This window comes from Sus scrofa, chromosome 3 (assembly GCF_054392235.1).
Source record: "Sus scrofa isolate SSC_HxYL_T2T_F1_AM1 chromosome 3, Sscrofa_HxYL_maternal_Yorkshire_Landrace_v2.0, whole genome shotgun sequence".
NCBI classification, from domain to species: Eukaryota; Metazoa; Chordata; class Mammalia; order Artiodactyla; family Suidae; genus Sus; species Sus scrofa.
Genome location: NC_139385.1, coordinates 34,042,597 through 34,055,182, shown reverse-complemented (window position 1 = coordinate 34,055,182; position 12,586 = coordinate 34,042,597). Strand labels below are relative to the sequence as shown.

Genomic DNA, 12,586 nt, shown 5'->3' with positions numbered 1-12,586 from the left:
AGTGTGTTAAGAATCTGAGTGCAGGAGTTCCCTTTGGGGCTTAGCAGTTAACAAACCTGACTAGGATCCACGAGGATACGAGTTTGATCCCTGGCCTTGCTCAGTGGGTTAAGGATCCGATGTTGCTGTGGACTGAGGTTTAGGCCACAGAAGCGGCTTGGATCCCACATTGCTGTAGCTGTGATATAGGTCAGCAGCTGTAGCTCCAATTCAACCCCTAGCCTAGGAACTTCCATATACTGCAGGTGTGGCACTAAAAAAAGCAAAAAAGAAACCGAAACCAAAAAAAATCCAAATGCAGTGGCCTGGGTCACTGTGGAGGAGCAGATTCAATGCCCAACCCAGTGCAGTAGGTTAAAGGATCTGGCATAGGCTGCAGCTGCAGCTCGGATTCATTCCCTGGCCCAAGAACTTCCATATGCCCTGGGTACAGCCTCACACCCCCACCCCCACCCTCACGACTACAAACAATAAATGCTGGAGAGGGTGTAGAGAAAAGGGAACCCTCCTACACTGATGGTAAGAATGTACATTGGTACAACCATTGTGGAAAACAGTATGGAGGTTCCTCAAAAAACTAAAAATAGAACTATCATATGATCCAGCCATCCCACTCCTGGGCATCTATCTGGACAGACTTTCATTCAAAAAGATACATTGCACCTGTATGTTCATTGCAGCAATATTTACAATAGCCAAGACATGGAAGCAACCTAAATGTCCACTTACATAGGAATGGATAAAGAGGTGGTGTATATATATACAATGGAATATTACTCAGCCATAAAAAAGAATGACATAATGCATTTACCGCAACATGGGTGGACCTAGAAATTATCATACTAAGTCAATCAGAGAAAGACAAACATCACGTAACACTTATATCTAGAATCTTTTAAAAAATAGTACAAATGAATGTATTTACCAAACAAAGTTACCAAAGGGGTCTGGTGAGGGGGAGGGATGGATTGGGGGTTGGGACTGGCATACACACACTGTGGTATATGGAATGGCTGGTCAATGGGGACCTGCTGTAGAGCACAGGGAACTCTACTCAATATTCTGTAATAACTTTTTTGGGGAAAGAATCTGAAAAAATGGCTATGTTATATATATATATATATATAACTGAATCCCTTTGTTGTATAGCAGAAATTATCACAACAATTCTAATTGTAGCTAATCAACTACAATTCAATAAAAGAACAAAAAAAGGAATTGCTATCTGCCATGACACTATGGGCAATTGACACTCTGTGTCTCAGTTTCCCCAGCTGTAAAATGGGGATCCTCTATGTCCATCAGTGTATCTATCACCCATAAACCAATCTACCCATCTATCATTTATCAATTGATTTATTCATCTGTCAATTTATCTATCTCCCTATTCATCTGTCTCACTCTGTACCTATCATCTATCCATCCATCACCTATCACATATCTACATATCTATCTGGTCTTAGAATTACTGTGCCCTAGGAAGACAGCAGGACTACTCAGTGTGTGACCCAGGAGTGCTCTGGGTGGCCGGCAGGGATGGGAGGACCTGGGCCCAACTCAGGGATCGAGGCCCCTCTAGTTCTTCCTATAGCCGCTCAACAACTGGCACTTAAGCTCACACCGTCTGGCGCCCACTGGTCCCCTGGTCTGTTTCACAAGGTCACTTTCCATAGGAAGGGAGAGCACCAGGTGGCCAGGTCCTCCTGCTGCAGATGGTCCCCCAGTGAGTCCAGAGACAGCCTGGCTAGAGGGGGCTGGAGGAAAGGGGACTGCAGGCCTCCTCCTGGTGATCCTTGCCAGCACCAAGCGATGCCCTTGTTGGTCAAGGCATAAATGACAGGGCCTGGCGTGGACATGAACAACTCCGGCGTGGATTCTCTCTGGCACCAGCCCTACCCCCTGACCCCCGGCAATGAGACAACTCTGACAAGCTTTAGGGCATTCGTCCCAATGAGGGCAAACCGATCATTCTGTGAACGGCCCATTTGGGGACTTAATCATTCTGGCCAATTGACTATTGAGTATCTTTTGGTGAATTATCCTGCAGCTGAACACCGTGGTGGGCATTCTGCAGGTGTTCAGTGCAGAATGGCTGTGCCCCCCGCTACCCGTATGAGATAAAGGTGGTGACACAATCGCCCTGCTTCTGCCTTAGCTTGTGCCCTCTCCCCTGCCCCACCAACCCCAGCCTCAATGCCACAGCAAACTCACCTCTCTGGTCCATCCTGAGGCCTCGTGCCTCCAGCAGAGCCGCTGGGGTCCTTGGTGCCTGCTGGGGGTTCTGTTTCTGCAAAGTCAAGGGAGCCCTGTCACTCAAAGGGGGTTGGTACCTTAGGGTCCAGATGCTAGCTTTGACACCCCCTGGCTGTGCATCTGTTTCTTCTGGTCTGGCACCTGCTCCCTCTCCTCCCTGGGTTCTTCCAGCAACATTATTCATTGATTCCCTTATTCACTCGGCAAATACAACAGAGAGCCTGCTGTGAACTTGAGGCTGGGAAACAGCACTCAACACTGCACCAACCCAGCAGCGCTGGGGTGCCCTGATACCTTTTCAGTTCATTGTGTCTGGAATATTCTTTTCCAGGTAACTCTTGCCCAACCCCAGCTGTCATCTCCCTCAGGCAGGACCCTCCTGCTGACCATGCCTCAGGCTAGAGGGGGTGCATCTCCAAGCTTCAGGAGGGTAACACTGTCAGTTGACACTCAGGATTTTTACCAAGCCAAACCAGTGTGCAACAGAGGAGGCAGAGCCTGGAACAGGGGAGCCTGGCTGTGAGCCCTTGCTCTGTCGCGGGAGGTCAGTATACAGTCTATGGATATAGGTTCAAATCCCAGCACTGCCACTTAGGAGTCAGGTGAACTGGGACCAGCTTCTTAACTTCTGGGCCACAGCTCTCATCTGTACAATGGAGGTTAGGTACAGTACTGACCTCACAGGGGCCACGTTGTGATTAAATGTGTTGTGATTTAATGGAGGTGCCCCCTGGCTGTTCTTTCTCACTCACTATGGCAGAGCTTGGACCGGTGACTTCACATCTACAGCACTGTCTTTTTTTCTAGTGGGCACTGTTTTCTGGATTAGTACAAGTCAGCTGGTGTGTTGGGGACTTCTGCCCTCGAGGCACCAAATGACCTCCTGGCTCAGTGTCTGCAGCAGTTACAACCACGGACTCTGGAGTTGAACCCGTCCAAGTTCTAATCTTGGGGTCCTGGGCACCTGAGTCAATTCTCTTCAGCCAGAGTCGCTCATCTACAAAGGGGCAGCGATAACAGCAGGTGTCTCCCAAGGGTGTGGTGAAGACTGAATTAGACAATGCGTGTTTACACAAGCACTGAGCATGGTCCCTGGCTCATCATAGGTACCACTGGCTCTTACTAAGGGGGATGGGTGGCGCCTCGGGAGAGCCGTCTGCCTCCAGGTCTGGGCCTGCAGGGACGGTGTGGCCGAAGCGTGCCACTCTTGCCAGTGGGACCTTGGGAGCCTTTCCGCCCCGCCCCCCCCCCCCCCGCCCAAGGGTGACGGAAGCCGAGACAGAGAACCAGCCCAGCCTAGCCAGTACCTCCTTCTCCTCCATCTCCTGGCTGTCTGGCCCCATCCAGAAGGCCCACCAGGGCCCCCTTCCTGTGCAGAAGCTCCTGGAAGGAACCCATCTCTGCAATGGCCCCATCTTCCAGCACCACAATGCAATCGGCTTGGGGCAGGACGTGGAGTGAGTGGGTGACAAGAATCCGCGTCTGGGCAGGAAGGGATGGAAGTTACACTCGTGTGCTTTGACTACTCCTCCAGAGCCGGGGGAGGGGACCAGCAGGGTCCTGGGGCTTGGAGAGGGGAGCTCTCTTTCTTGTGCTCCTGTCCCCTTTCTCAAAAAAAGAATGAGCCCAACAGAGAAATAAAGGGGGTCCTTCAATCTGTCTCAAAATCAGAAGACAGAAGCATTCCCTTTGTGACTCAGCAGAAAGGAACCTTGCTCAGTGGGTGACGGGCCTGGCATTACTGCAAGTTGTTGCGGATGTGGCTTGGATTCCGTGTTGCAGTGGAATCGACCCCTGGCCTGGAAATTTCCATATGCCGCAGGTGTGGCCCTAAAAACCAAAAAAAAAAAAAAAAAAAAAAAAAAATTAGAAGACAGAGTTCCCCTGAACCTGGCCAATGACCCGAGGCCAGAGCTGTGGCAGTTTAACAAGAAATGACGGCTGCCGTGAGCCACTGAGATCTGGGGGTCGTTTGTTACATGGCACTGTCACAGAAAAAGCTAATCATTACAAAGAGGAAGACTGGACTCCAGGAGGGTGGTGGTGACACAGGCTTGGTTTAGGACCTTCTCTGCCTTTGCCCTCTGCCCTCTGCCCCATTTTCCCAAACTTACGGTTCCCTGGAGCAACCCATCGGGCCCGATGACCTGGTTGAAGACATGCTGGCCAACGTGGGCGTCCAGGGCCGCCAGGGGGTCATCCAGCAGGTACACAGCAGCCCTCCTGTACACGGCCCGGGCCAGGCTCAGCCGCTGCTTCTGGCCCCCAGAGAGAGTCATGCCCTGTGGTCACGAGAGAGGGGCAGGGACTGATCTACACCTGCTGGGTGAAGCCCTTGGGACGGGGGCCATGTCCGCTCATCAGAGTGAGCCACGGCTCACGGGGCCTCTCCTCTACCGCCCCCTCCAGCTTGAAACACACGCTCTCAGGCCAACATCCCCCCCCCCGCCTCCCCCCAGCCTGACTCCTCCCCTCTCCAGCCAAGCTTCCTGGACCTATCTGCATCCACTTCCCCCTCCACCGATACAGCCTTCCTCAAGGATGCCAGTCACTCCCCTGTGGCCCAATCCCGGGGCAGCTTTTCAGTCCTCGTTTTCATCCCTGTATCATTCCTTTCACTTATATTTACCGCATGGCTACTGTGCACCAGCAGTGTTCTAGGCTCTGGGGACACAGCCGTGACGAAGACCCCACCCCTGCTCCCGGGGATCTTTCACTCCAGTGAGGTTGGGTGGGAGACAGAAAATCAATAAGCAAACATGTAAAAGACATCACCTATTGGATGGTGTGATGTGCTATGAAGAAAAATAAAGCAGGGCCTACGGTATAGCACAGGCAACTACCTCCAGTCTCTTGGGGTTGACCAAGATCAAAGATAACATAAGAAATGAGTGGAGTTCCCATCATGGATGCAGCACTAATGAATCCGACTAGGAACCATGAGGTTGCAGGTACGATCCCTGGTCTCGCTCAGTGGGTTGAGGATCCGGCGTTACTGGGAGCTGTGGTGTAGGTCACAGACGCGGCTTGGATCTGGCGTGCCTGTGGTGTAGACCAGCAGCTGTAGCTCCAATTTGACCTCTAGCCTGGGAACCTCCATATGCAGCGGGTGCTGCCCTAAAAAAGACAAAAAGACCAAAAAAATAAATATGTGTGTGTGTATATACACACACACACATGACTGGGTCACTTTGCTGCACAGCAGAAATTGGCACAGCACTGTAAGTCAACTATACTCTAACTACAATCTAATAAAAATTAAAAAAAAAAAAAGGGAGTAGGGTGTACGGGGTGAGCAGTGAGCTGGGTTCAGTGGTCAAGGGAAGGCCTCTTTCCACTAAGGGACTTAATGTGATGAACCGCATGGACTCCCGAGAAAGAGCTTTACAAGCAGAAAGCAGCAGGTGCAAAGTCCCTTAGGTGGGAGCACGCTTTGGGTGCTCAAGGAACATCATGGAGATCCATGGGGCTGGAGAGAAGCAGGAGGGGGGAGCATGATGGGAGATGGGGTCAGAGATCACCGAGGCAGATCGTGGGCAGGGGACTTTGTCAGGGACGATCAGGACTGTGGCTTTAACCCTGAGGGGATGGGGAGACCTGGCGGGTTCTGAGCAGAGCAAGGACAGGACCTGACGGAACTCTGAACAGAATCCCTTTGGCTGCAGTGCTAACAGGGTTGAGGACAGAGACGAGGGCAGCTGGGGCTCCTGCAGCCAGGCGGGACCAGAACATCCTGGGTCTGCCTCTAGGGCAGATCCAACAGGATTTGCTTTGCAGATGGATTAGATGTGGGTGTAAGAAAAAGAGGAATCAAGGACAACACGAAGGTTTGGGATCTGAGCTTTGGAAGGATGGAGCTTCCATCACCTAGGACAGCAGGCAGTGGGGGAGGAAGAAACAGGATGTGACACAGCTAGACAGACAGGGAAGCGGGCTCGCGCTTCCTTCTCCAACACCCCTCTCTTGGTCCTGCTCTGCTGCTCGTTCTGGCTCCTCCACGCTCTTCTCTCCAGGACACCTCACCTGATTATTTTTATTTATTTATTTTTTCATTTTTGGCTGCCCCGAGGCACATGGAATTCCCAGGCCAGGGATCAGATCCAAGTTGTAATTGCGACCTAAGCCGAAGCTGCAGCAACACAGTGGGATCCTTAACCCATTGTGCTGGGCCGGGGATCAAACCTGCATTCCAGAGCTTCCAAGACACAGCCAATCCCATTGTGCCACAGCGGGAACTCCCTATTTACATAATTTTTTTTTTCTTTTGCTTTTTAGGGATGTACCTGTGGAATATGGAAGTTCCCAGGCTAGGGGTCCAACTGGAGCTACAGCTACTGGCCTACGCCACAGGACTGTGGGATCCGAGCCACTTCTGTGACCTACACCACAGCTCAGGGCAATACTGGATCCTTAACCCATGGAGTGGAGCCAGGGATGGAACTCACATCCTCACGGATACTAGTTGGGTTCATAACCCCCTGAGCCACAACAGGAACTCTTCATTTACACATCTTTAACTCTCAGTTTTGCACTCTCAATTCCCTAATCTGGGGGTCAGCAAACATTTTCTATAAAGGACTGGACAGCAACTATTTCAAGCTTTGCACCCCACCCCAATCTCTGTCGCAGCTGTTCATCGTTGCCCTTACTGTGCAAAGGCAGCCATGGACCATATGTAAAAAAATGCGCATGGCTGGGTCCCAATAAAACTTTACAAACCCAGAAAGGGGGCCAGATTCAACCTGTAGGACATAGCCTCCCTGACCCCATCCTGCCCCTAGCTCTGGATGCATATATCCTATTTATCCGACATTTCTGCCCAGACCCTTTGGCGAGGTCCAGAGAAGTCAGTTTGACCAGCGACACCCAGAAAGGCGGGGCAGGAGTGTGGGTCTTCTCGCTCCCAGTTGTTGGACAGCCTCTCGCCATCAAGCTTGCTTGTGTCTCCCAGCCTCTCCTCTGCCTCTGTTTTCAATCATTTGCTCATTAATGACTATTTATTGAGCACCTGCTATATGCTTGGCCCTGAGCTGGGCCCCCTCTCTCCCCCACCTCCCCATGCCCTCTGCTCCCCTGTGCCCCTCCCACCATGGCCCCCAGCCTCAATGCCTCCCTGCCCCAAGAAGGCCCCGGACCCTCACCTGCTCCCCAGCTTGGGTGTGGATGCCTGCTGGCAAGCTGCCCACATCCGGCCACAGGGCACAGGCCTCCAGGACCCTCTCCAGCCACAGTGGGTCCAGCTCCTGCCCAAAGCACACATTCTCCACCACGGACGTGTTCTGGACCCAGGCCTCCTGGGGCACGTAAGCCACAGGACCCTGAAACACAGGCGGCTGATGGGGACGGAGGAGGGAGACATGGAGGAGGAAGAGGGAGCTGGGCCCTGGTGGCGGTGGAAGGTGGAGGGGAGCTTGGCTCGGAGTGGGGAGTGGGCAGGAGCAGGGAGGGCTTTTAGGATGGTGAATGTTCCAGTAGACGGGGCAGGGACGCGGCCTCACCTGGATGCTCACGGAGCCCTCCAACTTTGACAGCTCTCCAAGGAGGGCTGAGAGCAGGGAGGACTTTCCTGCTCCCACGGGGCCGACGACAGCCAGCAGGCAGCCCCGCGGCACAGTCAGGTTGATCCTGGCAACACAGAAGGGGTGCTTCGTCCCTGGGTGAGGACTTGGCCCTAGTCTGCACAGTCTGTGACTCCGGCCAGAGCGGGCCTCTGCTGCTGGTGACTCACCCGGGGGGTGGGGGTCGCTAAGAGGCTGTCTGGGAGTTCCCATCGTGGTGCAGTGGTTAACGAATCCAACTAAGAACCATGAGATTGTGGGTTCATTCCCTTGCCTTGCTCAGTGGGTTAAGGATCTGGTGTTGTCGTGAGCTGTGGTGTAGGTTGCAGACGCAGCTCAGATCCTGCGTTGCCGTGGCTCTGGCATAGGCTGGTGGCTACAGCTCTGATTAGACCCCTAGCCTGGGAACTCCATATGCCGCAGGAGCGGCCCTAGAAAAAGGCAAAAAGACAAAAAGACAAAAAAAAAAAAAAAAAAAAAAAAAAAAAAAAAGAGGCTGTCTAGGGACCATCCTTCCCTGTCCCAAGCCCTGTCTAGCTGTGTAAGCAGCTGCCCTGCCCCATGCATGTGTATGCACACCCACCAAGTGCACACTCACTATACCTCACATGCACACACCCAGGTACAGAGACACACATGTGCAAACACACATGCCGCACACACCCAGACGCACAATTCATGCGTGTGCACAGATGCATGCACACAACATGCAAACACAAGTGCATGTGCACACACACATCTGCACACACATGCCCACACTCACTGAGGTCTTATTGGGCAGGAGGGTTTATCAGCATTGCCTCTTGCCCAGGCCATTGTCATGGGCTCTTCACCATTCTTCCTGCTTCTGCCCTTGCCCTCCCTCCACCCCTGTCCATGTCCTGCCCTCTGTCCTCCACACAGGGGCCTGAGGGACCTGTTCCAACCCAAGCTGGCTCAGGACACGCCCCAGCTGAAGCCCTTAGCAGCTCCCATTCACTCAGGGTAAAAGCTGAGGTCCTGACAGTCATGCAAAGACAATGTCCCACTGCTGGCCCTCAGCGGCACTGCTGCAGCCATGCTGACCTCCTGGTTCCCAAACACACCTGTGGGCCCTGGGCCCTGCAGGTGTCATCTAGCAATGTCTAGAGACATTTCAGCTATCACATCTGGTCATGGGGGGACAGTGCCGCTGCTCCAATCTAGTAGGCAGATTGTGGGGGGTTCTTCCCATCACCCTACAGTGCACAAGACAGCCCTCAGCCCAAAGTCAGCAGAGCTGAGGTGGAGAATCCTGGGCTGAGGCACACTCCTGCCTCAGGACCTTTGCACCTGCTTTCCCCACTGCCTAGAAAGCTCTTCTCGCAGACACTCACAAGGCTCAGTCCTTTTCCTTGTTATGACCTCTGGTTAAATGCCAGGCCTTCCCTCACTACACGTGCCCCTCCCTCAACATCACACTCTGCCCCCTGATCCCGATTTCTCATCTGTGGACACTCACCCCCCAATTAGAACATCAGCCCCAAGAGCACAGGACCCTTGTCTGTTTGCCTCATTCCAGTCTCAGTTCCTAGAACAGGACCTGGCACATAGCAAGTGCTCAATAAATACTATGAAGGGAGCAAATGACAAGCAACATTGACATGGCAAACACAACACATGCAGCACACATCACAGAAGGGGCGATGTTTTCTTTCCCTGCATGGGGCGTTTTGGGGTTAGCTGGGGTTTTCTGCCCCGGAGACCCAGCCACAGGATTGAACGCTGGAGGTGACAATGACCAGTCTGACAAAGGAGGGACAGACAGAGCCCCGGCTGACCAGGCTGGGTCTTGCGGCTCCTTTGGCCAGGCCTCTCTCCCTTGGCGTCATGGTGTTCAGCCTGGGGACCAGAGGGGGTACCTCCACCCTGGTGGGTGAAGCTCAGATGCCCTGTTCCCCTTCTGCATGAGCTCCCGCTTTCCCAGCTCTCCCATCCTCCCCCATCTGGTCAATGTCTATGGACAGGTTGTTACCAGGGGCATCATCGGTACCTGTGCAGGCAGGGAGGGCTTTCCCGGGCCCAAGCGAAGGTGCCTTCCTGCACTCGGATGCAGTCCTCCCTGGCAGCTGCAAGGCATAAAAGGCCAGTTCCACGAGATGCTCCGGGGGGGGGGGCCCTTCTCTAAGAGCTTCCCTGGCAGCAGACACTCCCACTAAATAGTCTCTCTAGTCCCTGGCTTGTGTGTGACCCTGCAGAGGTCACATTCTCTCCCTGTTGGATGGCTCTATACCTCAGGGGTCAGCACACCACACCCCGGGGGCCAGATCCTGTCTGCTGACCATTTTTATAGCTTTAGTGGAACACAGCCATTCGATTCATGTATGTATTCCTATGGCTACTTTCATGCAACAAAGGCAGAGGTGAGCAGTTATGCAGACAGCAAAGGGTGTGGAAAGTCTAAAATACACACAGTCGCATCCTGCCTAGAAAAAGTTCATGGGCTTTTGGAGTTCCTGTTATGGCTCAGCGGTAACAAACCCAACTAGCATCCATGAGGATGTGGGCTCAATCCCTGGCCTTGCTCAGTGCATTAAGGATCCAGCATTACCATAAGCTGTGGTGTAGGTTGCAGATGCAGCGTGGATCTGGCGTTGCTGTGGCTGGGTCACTCTGCTGTACAGCAGAATCTGGCACAACTCTGCAAATCAACTGTACTCTAATAATAATAATAAAATCCATAAAGCTCTCCATTGCTTGGCCCAAACCAATCAATCTCCATGGGGGTCAGGCCTGAGACTCTTTCATCTATGAAGCAGCCAACACCCACAGGACTCAAGGGTCTCTGGTGGGGGGGGGGTTGCAGATAAAATGTGGGGCGTCCAGTTAAACCTGAATTTCAGATAAACACAATGAGTACATTCTAAGGGTAATTGTGTTGCATGGGAGATACTTACATGAAAAAAAAAAAAAAGATTCTCTGTGTACGCAAAACTCAAATTTAACTGGAAGCCTGCGTTTTTCTTTGTGAATCTGGCTACCCTCCTCCGGGGGCTTGTCCTTTCGAGGGTTTGGGGTGTGGGGATGCGCCTCCGTTTCCCCATCTGTAAAATGGGGGGGGTGGAGGCAGGGGTAGTTCTGTGGTGAGCGGTGATTCTTACACCTTTGGGGGAAGAGCAGGCACCAGGGGAAAGTGAGGCTCTGGCCCCAGGCTGGCGACCAGGTGTGTCAAAATGACAACTCATGTAACACTTTGGGGTCTCGGGTCCAGGGTCCGAGGGACCCTGCTGTGGGGATAAAGGCAGGAAATCGCAGACTGTTAGCCATTTACTGGGCAGCTCCTGAGAGCTAGGGGTCTGCTGTGTCTTGGTGGCCCTCAGGGCGATCCTGCGGGGGTGGGACACGGGAGTGAGGACCACACAGCCCCAGGCCACAGGGCCGGACCAGGTGGACCTGGGATTTGAACCCAGAGCCTGCTTCTGAATACCCATCTCTGCTGAACAAAGCTGGGCCCAGCTGATTGTGTGCCAGAGCCTCAGAAACACCAATATGGGGTCACCTAAAGGCCTCTTTGCTGACTTCTGTGGGCTTCCTTCCCCAATATAACTCTAATAATGAACAAAACACACTGCATGCCGACTCAATGCAGGACCCTGCTCGAAGTGCGATGCCTCAAAGGGCTCATTGACCACCTCAGCAACCCTGCGCAGAGGTGCTGGGGTGGCCATCATGCCCACTGTGCAGATGGGAACACGGAGGCTCGGAGAGTTAGTAACTGGCCAAGGTCACCCGACTTGGGTCAGGGCTGCGACCAGAATTGAGATTTGGGCACCGATATCACAGGATACGGGTCTAACCACCAGAGGGGGCATTTCTAGGGAGGCAGTGTGGTGCTGCCTTAGTTACAAGGGGCGGGGCCTTATCTGGTGCCAGTTTCCAAGCCACATGGCTGATGGCACAGTTGGCACATGTCACCCCGTGCCGGCAGCCCCCAGCTGGGATGCTGGCACTCCCTCTACGGAAAGAGGAGCCCTGCCAGTTCCCTCATCCCTTCCATTGCCCCCCTGCTGCACTCACGGCATCGGGAGGGGCTTAAGTCCACGGCCTCAGGGTCAACCTCTTCCAGGCAGAGGAAGGCAGCCAGACGGTCAAAGGACACCCGGGCCTGGAAAAACCAAAGCCCCAGGTCAACTGTGCCACGAGGGCAAACAAAACCCAAAAAACCAAACTCAGACTTTGAATGTCAGAGGCCTCGACGGTGGGAGGCGTTCTTGCTGTGACGCAATGGGATTGGCGGCCTCTCTGGAGCGCTGAGACACAGGTTCAATCCCTGGCCTGGAACAGTGGGTTAGGGATCCGGCATCTGTGGCTCAGATCTGATCCTGGCCCGGGGAACTCCATATGTGGCGGGTGGCCAAAAAGCAAGAACAAAAACAAGGCAGTGGGAAAGCTTCCTGCCTACAAAGCCCTGTGCCTTTGCAAGGCATCAGCACACAGCTTCCAGCGTCGCAGACAATGGCCAGACCTCGCAAGAGGATGGTGGCTTTTCCAACAAGCCATTATCAGGAACGAGTCCAAACTCTCTCCACCTGGGGGTGCCCACTCCACTCCCAGCCCCAAACCCATCTTCGGCAACAAAGGAGAGATGGCTGTTGTGACTCTGTGGACATGAACCCGACTAGTATCCGTGAGGACACAGGTTTGACCTCTGGCCTCGCTCAGTGGGTTAAGGATCCTGTGTTGCCGTGAGCTGTGGTGTAAGCTGCAGATGCTGCTCGGATCTGGTGTTGCTGTGGCTGTGGTGTGAGCCCCAGCAG

The 12,586-nt window shown here is 53.4% G+C and overlaps 1 protein-coding gene across 11 annotated transcripts in view; it reads right to left on the bottom strand.

Moving 5' to 3' along the window:
- The window catches only part of ABCC6 (ATP binding cassette subfamily C member 6), a 100,104-nt gene that overhangs the window by 53,151 nt on the left and 34,367 nt on the right, over window positions 1–12,586 (bottom strand). For 8 of the 11 annotated variants that reach the window (XR_014840716.1, XR_014840715.1, XR_014840718.1 and 5 more), the window contains 7 exons: window positions 11,847–11,934; window positions 9,823–9,898; window positions 7,752–7,878; window positions 7,395–7,571; window positions 4,368–4,535; window positions 3,561–3,735; window positions 2,212–2,287 (listed from right to left, as the gene is read on the bottom strand). Coding sequence is in view for 4 of the 11 variants with exons in the window: in XM_021086559.2 (XP_020942218.2) it covers window positions 2,212–2,287; window positions 3,561–3,735; window positions 4,368–4,535; window positions 7,395–7,571; window positions 7,752–7,878; window positions 9,823–9,898; window positions 11,847–11,934 (887 nt within the window). In the remaining 7 variants the exon portion in view is untranslated. Of the gene's footprint in view, window positions 1–879; window positions 1,520–2,055; window positions 2,288–3,560; window positions 3,736–4,367; window positions 4,536–7,394; window positions 7,572–7,751; window positions 7,879–9,822; window positions 9,899–11,846; window positions 11,935–12,586 lie in introns of those variants that run through there. The other 3 variants (XR_014840720.1, XR_014840721.1, XR_014840719.1) reach the window with 2 other exon arrangements.